The sequence below is a fragment of the Phycodurus eques genome, chromosome 22, assembly GCF_024500275.1.
Source record: "Phycodurus eques isolate BA_2022a chromosome 22, UOR_Pequ_1.1, whole genome shotgun sequence".
Taxonomy (NCBI): Eukaryota; Metazoa; Chordata; class Actinopteri; order Syngnathiformes; family Syngnathidae; genus Phycodurus; species Phycodurus eques.
Genome location: NC_084546.1, coordinates 6,074,086 through 6,094,638, shown reverse-complemented (window position 1 = coordinate 6,094,638; position 20,553 = coordinate 6,074,086). Strand labels below are relative to the sequence as shown.

Sequence of the window (20,553 nt, the reverse complement as noted above, 5' to 3'; positions counted from 1 at the left end):
TAGGAAATCAAAGTCTTGTTTTTCTTTTTTCACCATTTCAGCATCTGGGGTATACAAATCTCGTGCTCCCGCAATAAAAACTTTGGTAAATACAAGCCACATCAGGATAGTTAGTACAATCCCAAAACAAGTCTCCACACTAATAAATCATATTAACATGCGGCAAAGTTAGCAAACACGGCATCAAAGGTGTCCTGGCCGGTCCACCGGCGGGAAAGTAATCCTGGGTTACCATGGCAATAACAGAAGATACTGATTACCATCATCATGATTATAAAATAGCTACTTTACCTCATGTTTTCCATACGTCTGCTTTAAAAGATATTATTGGATACATCCAACCAAACCAAGCCACAAATTGACCAAATAGGAACTACGAGACATTAGTCACACTTTCTGTAATGACTCAGCATCACTCTAATAATACAAACAGGTGTCAATCACAGGACACAACTAAAGGATGGACTACCCCTACTTCCTTTCCGACACCCACCTGACAGTGAAATGGGCGACAGCTCGTTATAGCCCCCGAAAGAGGCATTGCGGATGAGTTTGCGTCCGTCCGGGTGCGGTGGTCGCAGCGAGGCCGTGCCGCCGCACGTGGAGAAACGGCGACGCCCCAGCGGGCCCTCCTCCTTCATCATGGGGGCCGGCGGGCGATCCCTCGGCGAGGGTGTGGAGGGAGGGAGGGAGGGACGGACGGGTGGGGCGTGAAGGTAAGGGGGAGGTTGGTGACGAAACCCCGAGGGCAGAGGGCGAAAGGGGGACTCCCTGCGCTCCTACGGTGAGTCGAGCCAAGGAACCAAAACAAGAGAAGAGAGCAAAAGAGCTCAGAGTGGAGTGCGATATTTCCTCGATGCTTCCCTCAGCTGACAGCTCCCTCCCTCTCCCTCACTCGACTGTGAGCGACGAGGCACGCAGCGCTCTGGAGGTACCTCACGGCCCCTCCTACTCACTCCCCTCCGGATGGGGAGGAGAGCTGCATCCAAGTTGGAGAGGGGGGGGAAAAAAAAAAAAAAAAGAGCCTCATCTTATATCGTATGCTGACGAGCACTTCATTTGGAGCACCACCATTCATCTGGTTTGTTTTCTTAACAGCTTAACTGGATGACAAACTTTAAAAAATGTGGAGATGGTGCGAAAATGAATAAAATATTTATACAGCTTCCTTCTCTGCTTATAATAGGAAGCCAATTGGAGATTTGATGTTAAGTATTTCTCCAAAGGCTGTTTTATTTCATGATTTTTTTTTTTTTTTTTACATTTTTGTCGTGTTTTAGATAAAAAATGAACACATGCTAAGTACGGACTTTGTTCTAAAATGCAATGTATCATTGTTACATACACTGCATTCATATATATGTACAGGACTGTTATATGTAATTCATAATATCGTATTTAATTACAATGCAAACTACAACCGCAATGAAAAAATCCAATACATCAATAATAAAATAAATGGGATATACATGCTGCTATACATAATGCTGAGTTTTGATCGCCACTTTTACAGAGGCATTCATGTAAAACATATATGCTCTATAGTATCAAATTTAATTGTTCATTATATTTTATTGAATTTCAATCACAATTCTGCAGTGAAATTCAATTTTGTACCACGACAACCTCTAAAACAACAACAACCATCTATAAGAAATCCAATGCACAACTAAAATGTTTTTTTTGGAGCATTTTGATCGACACTAGTTTTTTTTCATGCAATTTATGATATGTAATTTATCATACTTAATACATAATAATAATTTAAAAATATATATATTGACAGTAACCATAATTGATTCATTATACATGAGAGTGAGGTATTAATGTAACAGTTTTTGAAATATTTAATTTAACACACTTTTATGAGTACATTCATATAAATTATCATGTGATTTAGCATATCAGATTTTAATTTACAATCAATTGCAGTCCTGCAGGGAAATTCTATTCAGTGGTGGTTCTCCTCTTTCCAATGTGAGAAAATAATGCTTGAATTTGGATTGAAACGGGAGAAAAGTTATCAATTCAATAAAGCTTTGACAAGAATAATAACTACAAACACAGAAACTCCATCCATCCATTTTCTGAGCCGCTTCTCCTCACAAGGGAGAAGCGGGCGTGCCGGAGCCTATCCCAGCTGTCATCGGGCAGGAGGCGGGGTACACCCTGAACTGGTTGCCAGCCAATCACAGGGCACATACAGACAGACAGACAACCATTTGCACTCACATTCACACCTACGGGCAATTTAGAGTCTCCAATTTATGCATGTTTTTGGGCTGTGGGAGGAAACCGGAGTGCCCGGAGAAAACCCACGCAGGCACGGGGAGAACATGCAAACTCCACACAGTCGGGCCCGGGGATTGAACCCTGGGTCCTCGGAACTGTGAGGCTGACGCTCTAACCAGTCGGCCCACCGTGCCGCCATAGAAACTTTATGGGGGGGGAAATAAAGTTAACAGCATATTCCACCCTGAAGGGAAATTTGATCTGCCAAGTCCAGGCACATAAAAAAATGTTAATGGCAAATTTTTTTAGCGTTTGAGTGTGGGATTGATTGCATTAAACACAAATAAAATTTACAACATTCATAAGATAAAACACAATCAAACAATATTAGAATCAACCTCGATAAGCATACAGCCAACATATTTTTCAAATCAAGTACAGTACATCTTAATTTTAAAAATATTTTTTAAGTACCGTTCAGTTGTATTTAACTTTTGAGTATGGTACAATACATTTGCATTTACTCTGTTTTTAAACATGAGCGCATTTTTTTATTTAACCTGTTTTTGCAATCCATTTTAATGAATCATTTAAGGACAGCTTCTTCTGCTTTGTTTTAAGTGGATCTTTAATGAATGAATGAATTTTTAATGAACATTTAACTTGGCCAACTAGTTACTGGATTTTAATGTTGTTCAATATGGTAGTACTTGGAGATTAGTGTATTTTGAAGTGGAACCTCTGTGATCTATAGGAAAATGAAGCTGCTTTAAGGCTAATATATAAAATACATAAATAAATAAATAACATAAAAAATTGACCTCGCCGTGACCGCCTCGCCTTGCGAGCAAAGGATTAAAAGTCAATGCCACCATGCGGCTTTAGTAATACAATGACATAGCAAAACAAGTGGTCGCACGCAGGTAAACACATCCACTTGGACTAAAAAGGCTTCAAGTAGACCCTGTAAATCCAGGGATTAGCTTCGGAACAAAGAAGCTTTTTGAACGCGATCATCCCATCGTGCCTTTTTCCACCTTGCTAGTGTCCACATCCACTCAAGGAACAGGAAGCGTGACAACGCTGGATGAGTAATTATACTGAGTGCGCCTCCTCCCACACAACATTTCCAACCATGAGATGACACTGAGGATTAAATTGAACAAGTGAAGCCTCTTTATATCACACTTTTGCTTTGATTCCAGGTCGAAACGTTCCCGTAATTTCCGAATTGGCTTACTTTAGACGCACACGGCGTCAGCCCAGACAAGCCTCCGGCCATCCAAGCATAGCCGCGTGCCTGCAGCCAGCATACTCTCCATCATGGCGTCGAATTGACTTCCACTAGCTTCTCTTGTCACCGCCTCGTCTTTCTTAGGACTCTCGCCATTCACCGGATGAGGTCATAGGTAAAAGAAGCAACGCCGTGAGGAGATTGGCCGCAGGTGAGGATAAGGTAACGGGCCATAATCCCAGAAGCTGAACTTAAATCCGAGCTGACCCCAGCTGCTCTTCTGCCACCTTTGTCATCGTCGACGCCGTTTACCTCAGGCCTGTCTGCAGATTTTCTCTGACCACCGATTCACATCTAAAAGCCACGTCAAACAGCCTTTTCAGGGTTTATTTTTGCTTCGGTGAGTCGTCATAAAGAGAGTCAAGATTAGTCATGACGTAAACTATTCTGGGGGTGGGAAAAAAAAAACATGCTCAATACAGATGAGGAAGTCAGAACGTGCGTAGACAAACAATGTAACAATACTCACAAGCATATATACATTCTTTCTTTCTTTGTGAAAATCGACTCATATTACTGCAGTTTTCTGAGCAGTTGTGACGGTCATTCTTCGTGTATATATATTATGTATTTGTGTGCTGTACTATACTGCCCCTGGTGGGCAAGGTGCACACACCTGAAGGAGCTTTACAATGACCGCATGAAATCATGATGCACAAACTGTTAAATTGTTCTTTTGTGTTCTATTTAAATGATATTATTGCTGTATGTTTATATAAAAGGTATGTAGTGTCATTTGTCATTTTTCATATTAAAGAACCCCGTTTTGGGGGTTGTTTTATGGAGGATTGGAATGGACTAATTGCTGTGGGGGGAAATGGTTTGAGATACAAGTGCTTTTAGTTACCAGAGTGGCAACAGAACAAACTAAACTCATAAGTCAAGGCACCACTGTACACATGTATACACAGTATGCATCTAGAAATCTGGAAAAGAACATTTTCATGAAAAAATATCTAATATTCTTTGGCATTATTTTAAAAATGCACAATATATGTATATAAAAAAAACGTGTGCCATTATTGTATTTTGTGGAAATGTGATGCTATTTGTATGATTATTATTTTCTAATACGCATTTTGAGACAATACAGGGCCCCCGTTCTTAATAAATGGCTTGCTCTCCAATCAATGCATATCACTCCAACTATCAGAACACATTTGAACAGCATGACATAGAAGAGTCACAAAGCGGATTCGCAAGGCCGGAAGAATTATTTCGGGGCATCTGGATTCTCTGGCACCAGCGTCACTGCAAGTTATGGGCGCAAACTCCGTACGCCCACTCGCCACAGTCTGTCTCGAGACACTTGGAAGAAATAATTGGCGTGGCTCACGTACCTTTCCGCCGCATGCCCAGTCACAACAATTCCACTGTGCAATAATTTAATTGTGCGGTCATTTATGTGAAGTCTCTGTATCCCTTGTGCAAGAAGATATTCCACTTTATCTTTTTTTATTTTTATATCATCTTCACCCAGCGGGAATATTTTCAATGCAACATAAAATTAAAAAAATGGATTGCATCCGATACTTTACATAGTTCTGTGACAGAGGCTGTGGTAAACAATATTACAACTTCAAATCTACAACATATCAACATAGCTTCATTACAATTATGTATTTGATTGTATTACTGCTTGCTTCAACATATTTTATTTTCATAGTTTTATTAATATAAAAATGAATGTTCGTTTAAGATATGAATAAATGTATGTATAATATGTACGTATGTTACCTATATGTCGTATATATATCTCTAAACACCTCCAACCTATAAATGCCTTACGATGAATAGGTAATTGTAGTAATAAACTATTATAAATAATTCAGTCTTTTACATTATTAATAGTTGTCATTGTTTTAGGATTTATTAATTTAATACATGAATGACTTCACATTTTATTTTTACAATGATTTAATAGATTTTGAATTTGTTTGAAGTATTTACATTTTATGCATCTATTTTATTGTTTAGAATTTGTTTGAAAAATTTTATATTAGCTTAAAAATGCATATTACTGCCTTCTATCCATCAGTACAAAAAGCAACAAAAATAAATGCCTAAGTTGCCCCTAAAAAACAAGTTTTTCACCAATTGTATTAAATAATGGAGTTGAATGATTATTTTACATTATAATTTTTCTCATTTTATTCTGAGTATATACATTATTTAAAGGTTCACTTTTGCAATATTTTATTTTTTTATAATTTGGTTTAATAATTAAACATTAGTTTAAATGCAATTTCTGCAGGATAATAAAAGAATCCAGCTCTGCAGTGATACAAAAGCAAACATCTCCTACCTGATAACTGCCTTATCCTTAGTAATGACATTTTTCTATTAATTATATGAAATATTTTCCCCACTTTATTTTTAATAATGCATTTATCTTATTCAATTTAATAGTTCAATTCTACATTATTTTAAAAATATATTAAACGGAACAAATATATTGTATTATGTTTATTTTTGTATTTATTATATTTTATAAAATACAGGTGAAATATACATAAATGGAAAGGTAAACTATATATTAACATTTAAAATTACTAAGGGTAATTTATAAAGCAGTTAAATTAAAATGACAAATCTTATACTGAACTTCAATGCAAAACAGCCACCAACACCAGCATTCCACAAGAGGGCGCACTAACACAACAATATGGATAGCTAGACAGACAATAGACAAAAAATGCTTTTTTATAATTATTTTTTTGACAAAAAAGTCATAAATGACTCGTTTTTTTTTTTTTTTTTTTTTTTAAATCACACCTTATGAGCCCCACACATACCGTGGCTGTAGCTGACGCCCGAGCTGAGCGAGGAGGGAGAGGCGATATGTTCCCGGCTGGGTGTTTGGAGGCCTGCCTCCTTGTCCTTCTCCTTGTCCCGTTCCTTCACCTGGCGCTGGCTCATCCTGCCTGGCGTCAGAAAGACGGCGTCATCACCGGACGCTATGGCTGCTGCTGGAGATACAAACGTATGTGGCTGTGACCATCACTTATGGTGACAATGGGGGAAAGACATTAGAGGGATGACTTATTACTTTTCTAATCTTTACCAAAATTATTATTCATCCATCCATTTTCTACAGCGCTTAACCTGGTGTTATTGATGAACAAACAAAAATATTATCCACAGTATGTTTTTCTAAGTGTTCGAAATTCTATCAGCCATTTACCAAGTGCTTTGGTATGATAGTTTGTGCTATACTCATGGTTTAAACCATTAATAATAAGCTATTATAATCACTTATAGGAGATGGTCAATTATTCACAAAGTCTCGCTATTCGTGGCCGAGACCTGTATATTAAAATGTTGTTTATATATTAAAAAGTATAGCAGTATTTGGAACAATACTCCGAACTGCGTAGAGTGGAAATGTCAGTTCTACACGTCACGTGTACATGCAACGGTCATAGTTTAAGTAAGTAGCATCAGCAGTAAAAAAAAATTCCCCAATATAGTTTAGAGCTTTTGCCTTTATTTCTAAAAATGATTAATATAGGCATTGCGCCACTATTTGAGGGATACAGCATATAAACTGGTCCTTTCCATGATTGCTCTTAGCCTTTCCTATAAAAAATGTCAGTGGCTTACCAGAGGTGGGATGGATCTCTCTCAAGTCTGCAGGGTGCTAGCAGGGTGTGAGGGGGGAGAGGAGAGAGAGAGGGAAAAAAAAAAAAAAAAAAAAAAAAAAAGCAGGACGGGAGGGGGGCGGAGAAACAGAAGGGGAAAATGGAGCGCATGAAAGAGAAGGAGAAATGGATGAAGTGTGGGAGAAAGTAAGATCAAACAGCGGGAGGGAATCCACCATGCGTTGTCAGCCGGATGGCGCCGGTGGCATTTTGCGTGCAGTGGCCATCAACAGCAGGAGAAGCCGCAGCCAACGATTACAACCAAAAAGAAACACACACAACAAAACAAAACAAATGGGAAAACTGATATTAGTTCAACTAAAACAAACAGAAGAAAGAAAATTTGACAAGGTGATGGACCGTGAAATGAGGACATGGGTTCTATATGATGACAAAGCTTTTAATTCCCATTTTGGCTTTGAATATGAAGACTATATCTGAAATGTATTTGAGGTTAACGAGAGGCACTGTAAATGTGTGTGCTGACTCCCATTGAACATGACTTCTGACGCCGGCCACATCCCGGTTTTTAAGAGGGTGTGCACACTTGTGCAACCACATTATTCAATTGAGTTGTGCAGGTTATACGTCACATTAATGGTAGAAAACGTTTCAAATGATCTAGGTCTAACACCTGGCATTTTAACAGGGTGTGTAGACTTTTATTACATTTCATGAGCTGATCTTTAATTGTTTTTGTGGAATGTGAGAGTCCGTCTGAAAAGTTCTGAACTCCTGATTCCATGCCAGTGTCATATGAAGCAGCAGATTGGATGCACCTCTATCTCCTCTTGAAAACTGGTCTTAAATTGTGCATTTTTAGTTCAATATTTTGGTTTATAGAGGAAATAATCATATTTAATCTTCGTATTTTGTCAAAACAAATCATACTATAGAAACGTGTACCCATACTCAACCTTTTATCAAAAAGCTGTAAGACTTAATTAAGGCTGTAGTGTTTGGCGGAAAATCGAGGTCACGGTCAGGATTCCCAACAACTCAGACAGACAAAACAAGCGCAGGCAGCTCGACGCGTTGAAAGACAAAGCCAACGATTCCACTGATTGGATATTGCTCCGTTAATCAGGAAGCAGCACCCGAGTCGCGCCGTTGCGATTGGACGAAGCCTTGAGAGCCACTGGCTGAGAGGATCAAGCGCTCCTCAGAGGCGCTTAGAGAACAATAAGGCGAAAGGATTACGGGAACGGTCAGTGACAGTCGGAAGATTTGTAGGGTAGCACCCGACGTAGTCGCTTTTCAAAATGAATCGCAGTAACGGCCACGCCCTCCATGTTTTGAAACAATACTTAAGTGACTTAGTGTCTGGCTTCATATCTTTTTTTTTTTTGTTAACATTTGATAACTCAAAATAGGGTTCTTGCCAGATGGCTTTTCAGAAACTTAATAATTGCCATTTGAGATGACCACGTAGGACAATGCATAATTACTCAGAAGGATTGGCGTTATCTTTTAAATACATATTGCATTTTCAAGCTATCTATGCTGAAACCTCATAGCCACATTTTTCAGAGCTTTTTCCGCCAGCATTTGGGGGAAAAAAAAAAATTATGTTGGGAGTTAATTCTGTTGAAATATCGAAGAAAATGTCAACTACACTAACGGCCACATTTTGTTAAAGCGGAAGGAAATGCAAAATTTTGGGGGACAAGAATATGTTGTATGTGCACTCACTAATCTAAAAATGGTATTCTAAATAATGTTGCATTTGAGGAATCATAAATAAGTATAAATTTTCACCAATCTCAGTCTTTTCAAACTATTTGCCACATTTGCACGTCAGGGTGCTTCACTAACTTTTAACAGTGTTAGGACCTTCACTTAGCATTCTTCTTTAGCACATTATTTTTGCTGTTGAGCTTTCAGTGTTAGTTTGGTTAATAGCATGCCTAGTGTATTTACATTTAAATGGAAAAAAAAAAAAAGACAAGTGACTGAGGCATGGCATCTATTTCAAAGGCTGCCTTGACTACAGCACTCTAAGATGACGAGTGCTTGCTTACTATGTATAAAATATCCCATCTTACATAATGGGTAAACATCAGCCACAGCTTACAGTCAGTCTCTCTGACCTAGTTATTTTCAGTAGCAGGGGAATGAGAGAGATAGTAACAACAGTTTTTTGGGTTTTTTTCTCCAGCTCCAACTTTTGACATTAACCCAAAACATTGCAAACAAACTCTCTGTCTATTCCTGTTAAGTGTGAACTGTGGGTCATATAATAAAAGTATTTTGCACCAACATGCCGATGACGATGACTCAGAAAGAACAGGAGACATGTTTCCGGCAACTGAAATCGATGAGTCATTACTGTCGCGTTACTTGTTCAGAAGACACTGGAAGAATAGATTAATAGGGATACGGCGCTCATTGAGTTAATTTTCATCACTTCTCTTCAGAAACTGTTTGAACCACAATTTCAAGTATTATTATGACTGTTAGATGCCAACCGATTAATACTTGCATCTTTGCAGCATTACTGCAGTGTTCTCCCACTTGTTCACCGGAACGCAGACATCTTGTGACTTTATACTGATGACCTCCACAGTAGATGGACCACGGCATTACATTCCCATCGAGAAAGTCTTATGAAAGGGACTCAAGTCCAATTGAATAAGGTTAATGAGAAAGGTTTGCAGGCTCCACCCACACACACTTAAGTTTTCCATCACGCTCTGCCAATGAGTTCTTCTGTTCTAATATGAATGCTTCATATGGAATTTTTGGAATGCTAAAGTAGCATAAGTGTTTTTACTAGTATTAGTAATGGTAGTGTAGTGGTCCCTATATAGCTTATCTTATCCTAGATATTTAAATAAAACCTTCCAAAGTCTACGGGCTATTCGTTCCCATCACCGCTGCTTCCCACGCACTACGTGTGAAAACTACAGCAGGCACTGGTGTCACACTGGCTTGATCCATCAAGAACTAGCGCATCTGTCAGCTCAAGTGGGGGGGTTCAGCCTCAGTCTTACGCACGGGTTATAGGGTTGGCAATGAATCACATGCTGCAATTATTGTACCTTTTTGGGGAATTCTCCCAAGCAGATAGACAGATCTAACAGATAACGTTGGAAGAGAACATAAAGGAACTTAATATTATGACCTGACTGACAGGAAATCTATATGGAGATAAACATCCTCTCTCAGCATTTTTAATTGAAGTTACTGGAGGTGGTGCGAAGGACAATTTCAACCTGACACTTCTACCCACGCAGACTGAGTTTCATTAGAGGATAGCGCTTCAGGATGTCTGTCTTCAGAACAGCACAAGTGCGGGGGGTTAAATGAAGTGGGCGGCCTCACGCGGCGAGCGCGACTGACTTGGTTTCATCTCGGCAAGGGCACTCGGGCTCAGGGACGCTACATGGAGGTGACCTGGGGGGGAGGTGATATTAGTTGTGACATTGGAGATTTAAAATGGTTACAGCGCAGGAATCCTATTGGAGAGGCAATTAAACTCAAGGATTGTTGTGTAGGTAGGGATAATGCAAACAAGACTAAATCGAACCACTTGCTGATCTCATCCAAATGAACACTTTAAAACGGACATATGCATCGATAATTGATTTTTTTAATTGCTAATATACAAATACAGTGGTAGGTTGACTTACGATTCTCCCCACTTTCAAGTTTTTCGAGCAGCTTGGTCACTTTTTGCTTTGTGGTGCAAGCTAAAATTTGACTTGAAGTGAAAAAAAATACAAATAAAAAAGGAAAACACTCACAAGGAGCACAACACAGGCGTTAATTTAGTCATTGACTGTAGTCAAATGAAAAAAATGAGAGTGACAAAACTTTTGGCTTTTTATTGAAGGGGACAAGCAGCCGAACAGAAATACAAAATGAAAACACTCGCAATGAGCATGGAGGTGGTGTGGAAAATGCCCAACCCAAGCTGGAATGTGAGCCAAGTGAGTGACATCACTAGACCACACCCCATTAAAGGCAGACCGACACAAAAATACACGACAACGTATTTGCAAAAGTGTCTTCATGAGGGCTCGCTTCAGGGCTCGTGATTCCCAACCAGTGTGCCGTGAGAGCTCTTCTGGTGTCCCGCGGGAAATGATCAAATATCACTCAATTGGTCAGAATATTATTTACAAAAAATAATTGTCTCTTTGTTCACCTCTACACCAGCGGCATATAAAGACAGACAGAACAAATAAATACTCTTTTATTAGATGGCACAAAGTGTATAATTGACTTGTGTATCCACTTTTAATCCTTATTTTTGTTTGTTGGTGTGACATGAGATTTTCCACATGTAAAATATCTACATTGGCTCAACAAAGGTTGGGAATCACTGCCCGAGATTCACCCCCGGACGTCATGGTAACAATCCCATTGGCCAAATAGAATAGCGGGCTCATGATGTCAATCAGTGTGAAAAGTGGACGTTAGGGATGCTTTATCCAAAGAAGATTAAAAAAAAAAAAAAAAAAAACTTTTCTAAAGACACCTGGGAACTGTTTTAAATTGTGAAAGAAAATGCAAAATATATCTCCTTTGAGTTCAGCTGTAAGCAAGCAGTTGAGGACAACCCAAAATGCACCAAATCAAAGCGCATGACATCATAACAGCCCTAAAAGCATACAATGTTACTGAGCCTATTCGCAAACACAGCTTTTTCGAACTTAACACACTACAAGAGTGTTTTTGTTTCATTGAACCCGAAAGCCTCATGGGACTTGGGGAGAGCGCAATAAAGGGGCCTGTTTTCTGTCCTCTCCCTGCCTGTAGAGGTGGGCTATTTAATGTAATACAATTCTACTAGGTCCTCCTGGAAAAGGCTTCGAAACCGCCGTCTGTAAAATCAAACACAATATTCAAATATTGTGCTTCTTCAAATAGTTTTGGGTCCTGATAGGAAGAAGGTGTCTGGGTCTGCCTCCTTAAAACCTGTACTGCCGATGAACGGTTCCTCAGCTGTCAAGCGACCTCACAAATGTCCCTTCTGCCAATTGCCTTTCTGGGGTAAATTTATTGCAGCAGCGGAATCCCGGCACATGCACGTGGTTGTCGACCGAAGCAAGTATTCACTGCATATAAAGCTGCCGTTCACAAAATGAGCGACTAAAACCAAACAACAATATTTCAAGTGCGAAGCCTAATAACACAAGACATAATGTCGCACAGCAGACTACAACTCTACAAAAATACACAGCATCAGTCATGCATCTCTCAAGAGGGCTTACTGTGTTTCCTTTTTGTCACTTCGTTTACGGCCCCCTCGCAGGAGGCAGATAAAGGAAATGCATACCGTGTGGAGGGAGGTGAGCTTGCCGTTGCTGCTGCGGCGTGCCACGACCGAGCTCACAGCCGTCTTCAACTGAAGGGAGGAGACAAGGCAGGGAGCCTCACTCATTTATTCGCCCTTTCCTTCATTAAACGTCCTCCTGAGTTTATTTGTTGCCTCACCCCTCCTTCTTCTTACCCTTTTAGTGCAACCGCTCTCTGTTGCTGTACTTCTCTTTAATTGGATTCTATATTACGTCACAAACCAACCTTTGACTGCACGTCTCCTTTTTTACAAGGGGAGAAAAAAAACATCATACAAATCATCAGAGCGCCGCACGACCGCGCAAACAAGGAAGTGGGCGTTTTATAAAAGGCTGAAGTGGAAGCCACAATCGGGACCTTGTCTCGTGTATCTGGGCAGTTATTGGAACGCTTATGGGTCCTGAGGGGCAGCCCCTCGTGCTGATGTTGACTGACGCCCCTTCTGCACCAATAAACCAAAGCGACCAACATCAGCCTACAGAAAGACACGCGAGCGACCACCCAGCGGCGGTTATCATGGAACCAATAATGCACTCTCCTCTGCCAGTGTGTTCACGTTCACCAACCTAACTCACTGTTTATGACATATATGACACAGAATATGCAGCTAAACATAGGTTGTTGACTAAATAAAATGAACACTCAATGAATCACCTAAAAATACAGTTAATGGCATGCGAGAATCTGTCTCAGCAGTTTATTAGTGAGCAGCGCAGGGTTGTAGCTCATCTTCAAATAGCTGACGTCTGAAAAAAGGAATCTAGACTTTAATCGGGTTTCTCTTTTACTTATGGACGTACGTGACGAGTTTGTGATGGTGTAAATAGGTATGGGCTCGTGATTGGCTTTAAAGGAGATGGCGCTGCCTGCAGCAAAATGTTTCTGAAATAAATATTTCTGAAATAATTGTTTGGTTTTGCAGGGGAAGGAAATCCAACATCGAACAATGCTGTGATGGACAGTCTTCTTCGCTAGTAGACTAGTGGCGAGTAACTATTTGTGTCTAAATGATGCTTGTCGGCTTGCGCGTTTGAACTCCTATTTTGGACTTAGTCGGGGGACCTTCTCTTCATCGCACTGCATCTAATTCCAGGAGAGCGCAGGTCTACCCAGCATTTTGCTGCACAACGTGGTACTACACCACTGAAACACAACTCTAAATTCAAATTTACCTGTATACTTGTACAGCAAAGACGAAACAAAAAACGGCCGTGTGAAAAATGTAGTATAGCTATGTGACTAAAATGTTCAAATCCCGCCCAGACGCTATTTCAGGCTCCAAAAAGATGACGTGTCCCTGGTAAATGACAACCTTCAGGATGGCTGAAGCCAACTTAAGTGATCAATAATACACAATGCAATCTAACCTCACACCATATGCGCTGTCGTGCTGCTACACAGCAGTAAAGACAGGGCTTAATGTATTTTTAATTGTCCTGACAGGCTTCACATGGGTCTTTTGATAAAAGCGAGGCTATAATGGCTCCCTTTTTAAGGGGAACACACACATGCATGTTTTTAGTACCAATGACTCAATGTTCGTGCCTGTCCTTCTCATGGCAGCGTCAATAAATCCATGTTGTAGTGATTACTGGTCTCGAGCTCAGCCAGCATCTCAGCATAAAAGCCTAACTGTCAAGGAAAGACTGCCTCGGTACTTCAAAAAATCTCCCTAACCCCCCACCCCTCCACTTGACTTCAACTCATTTACTTAGTGGAATCAATATGACCCAACAAACATTGCTGTCACGTTGGCTCTGCAAGCAAAAGAGGCAAAAGCAACTTTGTTTTTTCTCACTCCCGCCTGAAGCTGATATTCACCTTTCTTTTTTTCCGAGGCGAGCTTATACCTGACAGGCGAGCTGACATTTTTGCTCCCGAGAAGAAAGCGTGTCTATGCCTCGCTCTGGCATTTAGATCTCATTTGCAGTGGTTGAGCTAGAATTAGAGGAAGGGTTTCATTTCAAAGGTGTCTTTTTTATTAAAAGGAAGATTGGTAGGTTTTATTTGGGGGTCGGTTGGGGGGTTAGGTTAAGGCTAACCCATGGTATCGTTATTTTGTACGCCTATTCGGTTTGTTTATTAGCAGCATTACTAAATTGTGCCGTGCTGGGGGTTGGATTATTTATTTAGCATCTAATATTGTCTGCTACAGAGGAGGAACATTCCCGCCACTTGCTCTTGGTTATGTTTTGTTTTTTTGGTCTTATGGACATCCAGTATGAATAACTGTTGTATTAATGAAGAAGAACATCATCCCAAATGCTATTCATGCGATAATTACAATTGTACCTTAGCAACAACAACAACAACAACAAAAAACACAATAAATTGTACCGTATTTCTTCATATAGTGGCCAGGGAGCTGTTTAATTACTCGACTGTAGTGACACATATTAGGGGTAAGGCATTTATTTCTTAGGTAGGATTTGTACAAGACGTCTACTACGACAGAGGATTAAATCCAACCCATCTGGTTAGCTTCATTTCTTGGATTGAAAAACAATGCATCTGTCTGAGGTGTGGTGCTTAATTTTTCATGGGCCCGCGATTAATTGGGGCACGGTGTCTTTGCACTATATAAGAATATAAGAAGGCACTATATGAGGAAATATACTTCCGTCCTCTGACTCAAGTTGAATTTGAATAATTGCAGCATATGTATAGTTTTACCCCCAATAAACGCCTGCCAACCAAAAGCAGCCGTTGTCGGTGGAGGTTGGACACATCCCTTTACTGTGGATGTCCGCGTGTGAAGACAACCTGGCATAATTCCCAGAGGCTTTCATCTCTATTTTTTTTTTTGCCAAGAGCCCATCATTTCCACAGCCCGACCTATCAAGCAAACAGCGAGGGACTGACACAATACGTCCCACAGTCTTCATCTCGCACCAGTTGGCATTGCCGCGACTCATAATGAGTGATTAGGTGATAACACATCATCGTGCGCGGGCATCCCTGGGCAGTCTGATAAAATTCTTGAAAAGGTTAGCAATCAAAAGAAACAGTTCATTGCCGATATGACTTCCAGAAGCCTTTCGTCATTACTGTCTTAATCGTGCAGACACTAAAAGAGGGTCTGCATTCATAATTATTCACGCCACGCTGAGAAACTCAACGCAAGGGCAAAGGGCTTTTGGGTCTGCAACCCAATAATCCCACTGTGTATCATTTGGTTTGATGGCCTGTGGGAGAGATGCAGCGATGTTATCGGGCTATCTGCAATTATAATTGCACTCCCACTCACTGGGAAAAAAAAAGATACAGGGGGATTAGGGTGAAGATGAAATGAAAGGGCAGAACGCCTCACCTGGGAGTTGAAAGAAAGGAAGTGGCACTTTATTGCGTTGGTGCTGACTGGAGCTCCCATCAGTCACATAAGAGACTTTATGGAAGTGCTTAATATAGATTGTGAGTTATGCGCTTTTATAAATATTTGTCTGGGAAAAAAACATGATCGAGTCTCTGGCCAACCCTGTAAGTGACTCAGGAAGAGCACAATGTTCTGACCCAAAATGGGATATTTGAACATATTATAGATGGGAATATTGAAATATAGTAAAAGCATACATTTGCTTAGTGTTTTTTTTTTTTTTTTGCGAAAACAAATATATGGATGTGACCGTGAGAGAGGTTTTAACAACAACATGAGCAACCAAAATAAAATGTGAACAGCTCCAACCTCGCATTCAATTTATCATCATTTGTGCTTCCATTAAATAAACCTGCATCTCTGTAGAACCGCATTGGTTGATTTGCTTCCACCGAGATCTCCTTATGTCGTGCATACAGGCAGTTTTACTGTTTGGGAGACTGGCATGTACAAGCACTTTAATCATTAAGGCTAATCAAATGTACTTCTGGAAACAATGTCTCATCAGTGAAGAACTACAGCGGCGACACAACATTTGATAAATGAATGGTTCGGGGAAACCATCACAGTCAACACTCATTTTAACAGAGTATATGCACTTGATGGATAATAAGATTGTATAGCATGTATCTGTATTGGGATGGGCATTAGACAATTTCAGTTTCCATCACAGGTATACTGTATATCGACACCACACTTTTCTAAAGCCTCAATCAAATCTTTAGTGTTCTAATTTCTTATCTTGGAAAAGTTTGCAAAGCTTCCAACTTGGTGTCAGTTTGGGACTGTGGCTACCGTGTACCATGTACCGTGCATTATACTGTCTGTGTATCGACTCACCAAAGTGGTCTCGGTCTCCTGTTGGGACTCAGACGAAGACTTCATGGTCATATTCAATCTGAGCCGGGGGGCCTGTCACTGTTGCTCAGATAAGTGCATATCTGTCAGGAGAGTGAGGCAATACAAAAGGGTTAATGCTGCAGGAAATGATTACAGCAGCAACTGTCAACGTGTAGATTTCCTTCACTCAGATCTTCAATATTTCTAAGATCTGCCAACCTTGTAAACTGTTTCTCCCCGGAAATTCAGAATACTTTTCCCATTTGCCTTGAGCTTCGTGCGCTATAGAAGCCTTGAGGCATGTTGTTTTTAACCCTTGTCTATTATCCAGGGACGGTTACATGTGGTTGCCATTTAGCCCATTTAGTGGGCCTGACAGAGTTTAGTTACACGAGGCAATCGGTGTCGACTGGGCTGACTTGACACCTAAAGTGCAACACATTTGGCCCGTGTGTGGGCTTTGATGCATACTCGAGTGAGGTCCACAAGACGTGTGCCACAGAAATGTGATCCTTGCAAGTTATTCATCATCATAACAATACTCAGTCAAAAAAGAAAAAAGAATCTGAGCAGTGTCCAGCATTGTAAGGAGGAGAATTGGCTGAAATGTGACCAATTACTTTCAAAGTGAATGGAAGATTAATCAGCAGGTGTAACTTTATTAGTCACGAGTATCTTTGTCACGTAACACCTTTTGGGCCCTGGGAACGTGAAAGGGAAATCAGTGTCGTCGATTGAACCAAACATACCGCTATTTTTAAACACTATGGTTGTGTTCTAAATCAAACTCAGATATAATAGAAGTACTATTCTGTTGCCTTTGACAACATTCCGGGGCAATCTCGATTTATTTGGTCAAGCACATCTTTGTAGCCTGTGGTGAAACTTAGATAGTGATTCCAATCATTCTAAGAAATAGGGACGAGCTAAGAATACATTGCTAAGAAAGAAAAACCACGTGAAGTCATGGTAAAAGCATCCCCAACAATGAGAATGAGCGGTATAGCAAGTGGATGGAGGGAATAGTATCAACTCGTTATGATGATTATCAACTAATTTACTGTGGCTTACTGAAAAGCTGTGACTATCTCCATGTATATCCGTTTGACTATTAGGTAGCCATGGCACGAACACCGAGCGCTATTTTGTCTAATTATAAACTGCATTACAAAAAATGTTTTTTTTGGGGGAGACTAGAACGGATTAATGGGATTTCCATTCATTTCAATGGGGAACAATGACTTGATTTATGAGCGTGGTCACGGAACTAATTAAACATGTATCTCAAGGCACCACAGTATATTATACTGTGCTAGAAATCTTGTCTTATTCAACTGGACTGAGGAAGTCCCTGTTCATTCTGTGTCTGACCTGCACTTGCGTTCTGGAGTTCTCTGTATATTCTGAACATGTTCATTCATGTGCACTGTCCAGTCAGAATAAAGCAATAAATGAAATGATCAAAGGTAAACTGGAACGAGACACTGTCTACACCCAGTCCTGGTCACCAGCCAATTGCAGGTAACATTGTTGACCAACAACCATTCACACTCGCAATCACACAAATGTACAATGTTCAATCTTCAACTCACATGCTTGTTGTTGGAATGTGGGCAGAAGAAAGATTCAAACTTCCTGACTCAGCAGATGTGCTAACCGCTCCACCACCATGCAGCTACCATGGTTATAAAGATGCAAATTGTCAGACGGTAGTCAGGAGGACATCTCGGCAATAAAACGGTCACTAAGTCAATCGACTAATGAAGAAGTCACCTGTTCTGACAGTCATCTAGCAACACCAACACACACACACATTGCTGATGTGGCCTTCTCGCTCAACGACCTGTCACACTAAGACAGATGCTTCAGTAATCAATCTATGAATCAGAACACAGTGGCAGGCGCACAGGTGGGAGTAGGGAAAAATAACACTGGCTCTCTGAGCCTACATCGAAGGCTTGATAAACCTTATTTTACTCCAAAATGTCTATTACGTCAGAGGAGGGTTAAAAAAACAAACAAGAGAAGCGGGCAAGAGGCAATTTACATTGCGTGATCCAATTAAATCATGTGACTGTCCCAGTTTGGTGTGTGCTTGAGGGGACGTAAATGCAAGAATCCATGTAGGTCAGGGAAGTAAGAATATTCATCAACCATGTGAGGCGGGGCAAGACCAATGAGAGGCCAACAGTGTCAACCAAAGCATCGCTTAGGGACAACGAATCAATCAATACAACTTGAATATGGATGCAACATCGACGAAAAAGGGAGGGACATTAGGGATGGGAATGTTAATCGATTCAACAGTTAATGGGAATTTGGCACTTAGTGATGCGGCTGAACTAGATGAAACTGGACAATCGCGAACGGGTGACTAGAAGGAGGGGACCGGCAGAAAGACTCTCCACACTTCGCTTTTCAGCCACAGGTACATGATAAAATTATGGCTGTAGTTAAGTTGTTGTTTTTTTAAACACAATAAATATATACAGTATCTCACAAAAGTTAGTACAGCCCTCACATTCTTTTATCTTTTCATGGGACAACACAGAAGAAATGACACTTGGTAATGGAGAGGGCAAAAGTGATTTACTGGCCAACATGTCTGCAGAACTAAACCCCTTTTGAGCAATCACTTTTGTGTGATATTTGGCAGAGACGTGACGATACTTGCCTATGACAACACAGAAACTATTTGCGAAGAGCGGCAGAAGATGAAACAATCGTAAATCAAATTATTGGGCACTTTCCGGAATACACATCAAATAATTATTTTTGTTTTTTACTGGTTTTCATGACGCACTGCGATTCTACCTTAAATGATATCAGTGTGACAGTTCTTCCAGATGACTGTGACGACAACTAATTCTGCATCAATCGTTTATGTTTCACCAGCAGATTGTCACCTTGTGATATCACGAGTCACGCAATGCTTACGAGAGCAACGCTCTCCAGCTATCTGATCTGCCGGAGCGACATGCGGATGGGAATGCTGATGAGCCAGATGACAAGGACTGAAGGACTGAACCCAAGTCAAGGAGACTGTGATGACATCAAATGCATGTTCAAATCCTCTTAGCGGTGAAACAATGCAGCGGCTTTTTAACCGTGACTGTGAACATTTAGAGCGGGGCCACAGCTACTACAGAGATGTGCTGTGAAAATGTGTTGTGACGCACGCTGCCTGATTTGAATGTTGCTGTGTGTGCAAGAGAGAGAGCGCGATACCTCTTACATAACACCAGAAGAGAGTGCGAGAGCGCAAACACAGGTGCCCAGACAGATGTTGGCACGTTCCGCCTTGAAATGTACTCCCTTTGTATTCTAAATGTGAAAAGGTGAAGAGTGTAAAGGTCTCAAGGTGACGTGTTTGACTCGAAACATCAGGAATTCATTTAACTCACATTAGCATTTGTTAGCAACCGATGCTACACAAACTGTGGGGTTACTTCTTTAAAGGTGATTTTGGCAAACAACAGATGATTGGCATCAAACACAGGACTATAAACGCTGCATGCACATGTGCAAGAGAGAGTCAGGCAACCTACCTCATGCCGCTCGGACAGCAGACAGCACCATAATGTTCACAACACAGACCCTGGAAGGAAGAAAAGATAGATAGAGCGAGAGAGAGAGAGAGAGAGAGAGAGAGAGAGAGAGAGAGAGAGAGAGAGAGAGAGAGAGAGACATTGAGATGACATCACCATATTTTTTGCCCGCCCCCTATAAAATGTAGGCTGGTGCTGCAGGGCTGCCAGCGTCTGCAGGAGACAAGCAGAGTGCTCCCCCCACACGTGTGTGTGTGTGTACATGTTCTTGTGTTTATCTATGTATGTGGTACACAAGCCTTAACGTCCAACTTTATCTCT

General features: G+C 40.7%; 1 protein-coding gene across 10 annotated transcripts in view; it reads right to left on the bottom strand.

Annotated features, from left to right (window-relative positions):
- osbpl8 (oxysterol binding protein-like 8) overlaps positions 1-20,553 on the bottom strand; it is a 43,180-nt gene that overhangs the window by 16,846 nt on the left and 5,781 nt on the right. For 2 of the 10 annotated variants that reach the window (XM_061667269.1, XM_061667270.1), the window contains 4 exons: positions 20,233-20,282; positions 16,685-16,785; positions 7,130-7,166; positions 6,322-6,495 (listed from right to left, as the gene is read on the bottom strand). In XM_061667269.1, coding sequence (XP_061523253.1) covers positions 6,322-6,495; positions 7,130-7,166; positions 16,685-16,735 — 262 coding nt within the window. In that variant the 5' untranslated portion in view covers positions 16,736-16,785; positions 20,233-20,282. Of the gene's footprint in view, positions 1-493; positions 780-3,472; positions 3,611-6,321; positions 6,496-7,129; positions 7,167-12,451; positions 12,726-16,684; positions 16,786-20,232; positions 20,283-20,553 lie in introns of those variants that run through there. The other 8 variants (XM_061667271.1, XM_061667272.1, XM_061667273.1 and 5 more) reach the window with 8 other exon arrangements.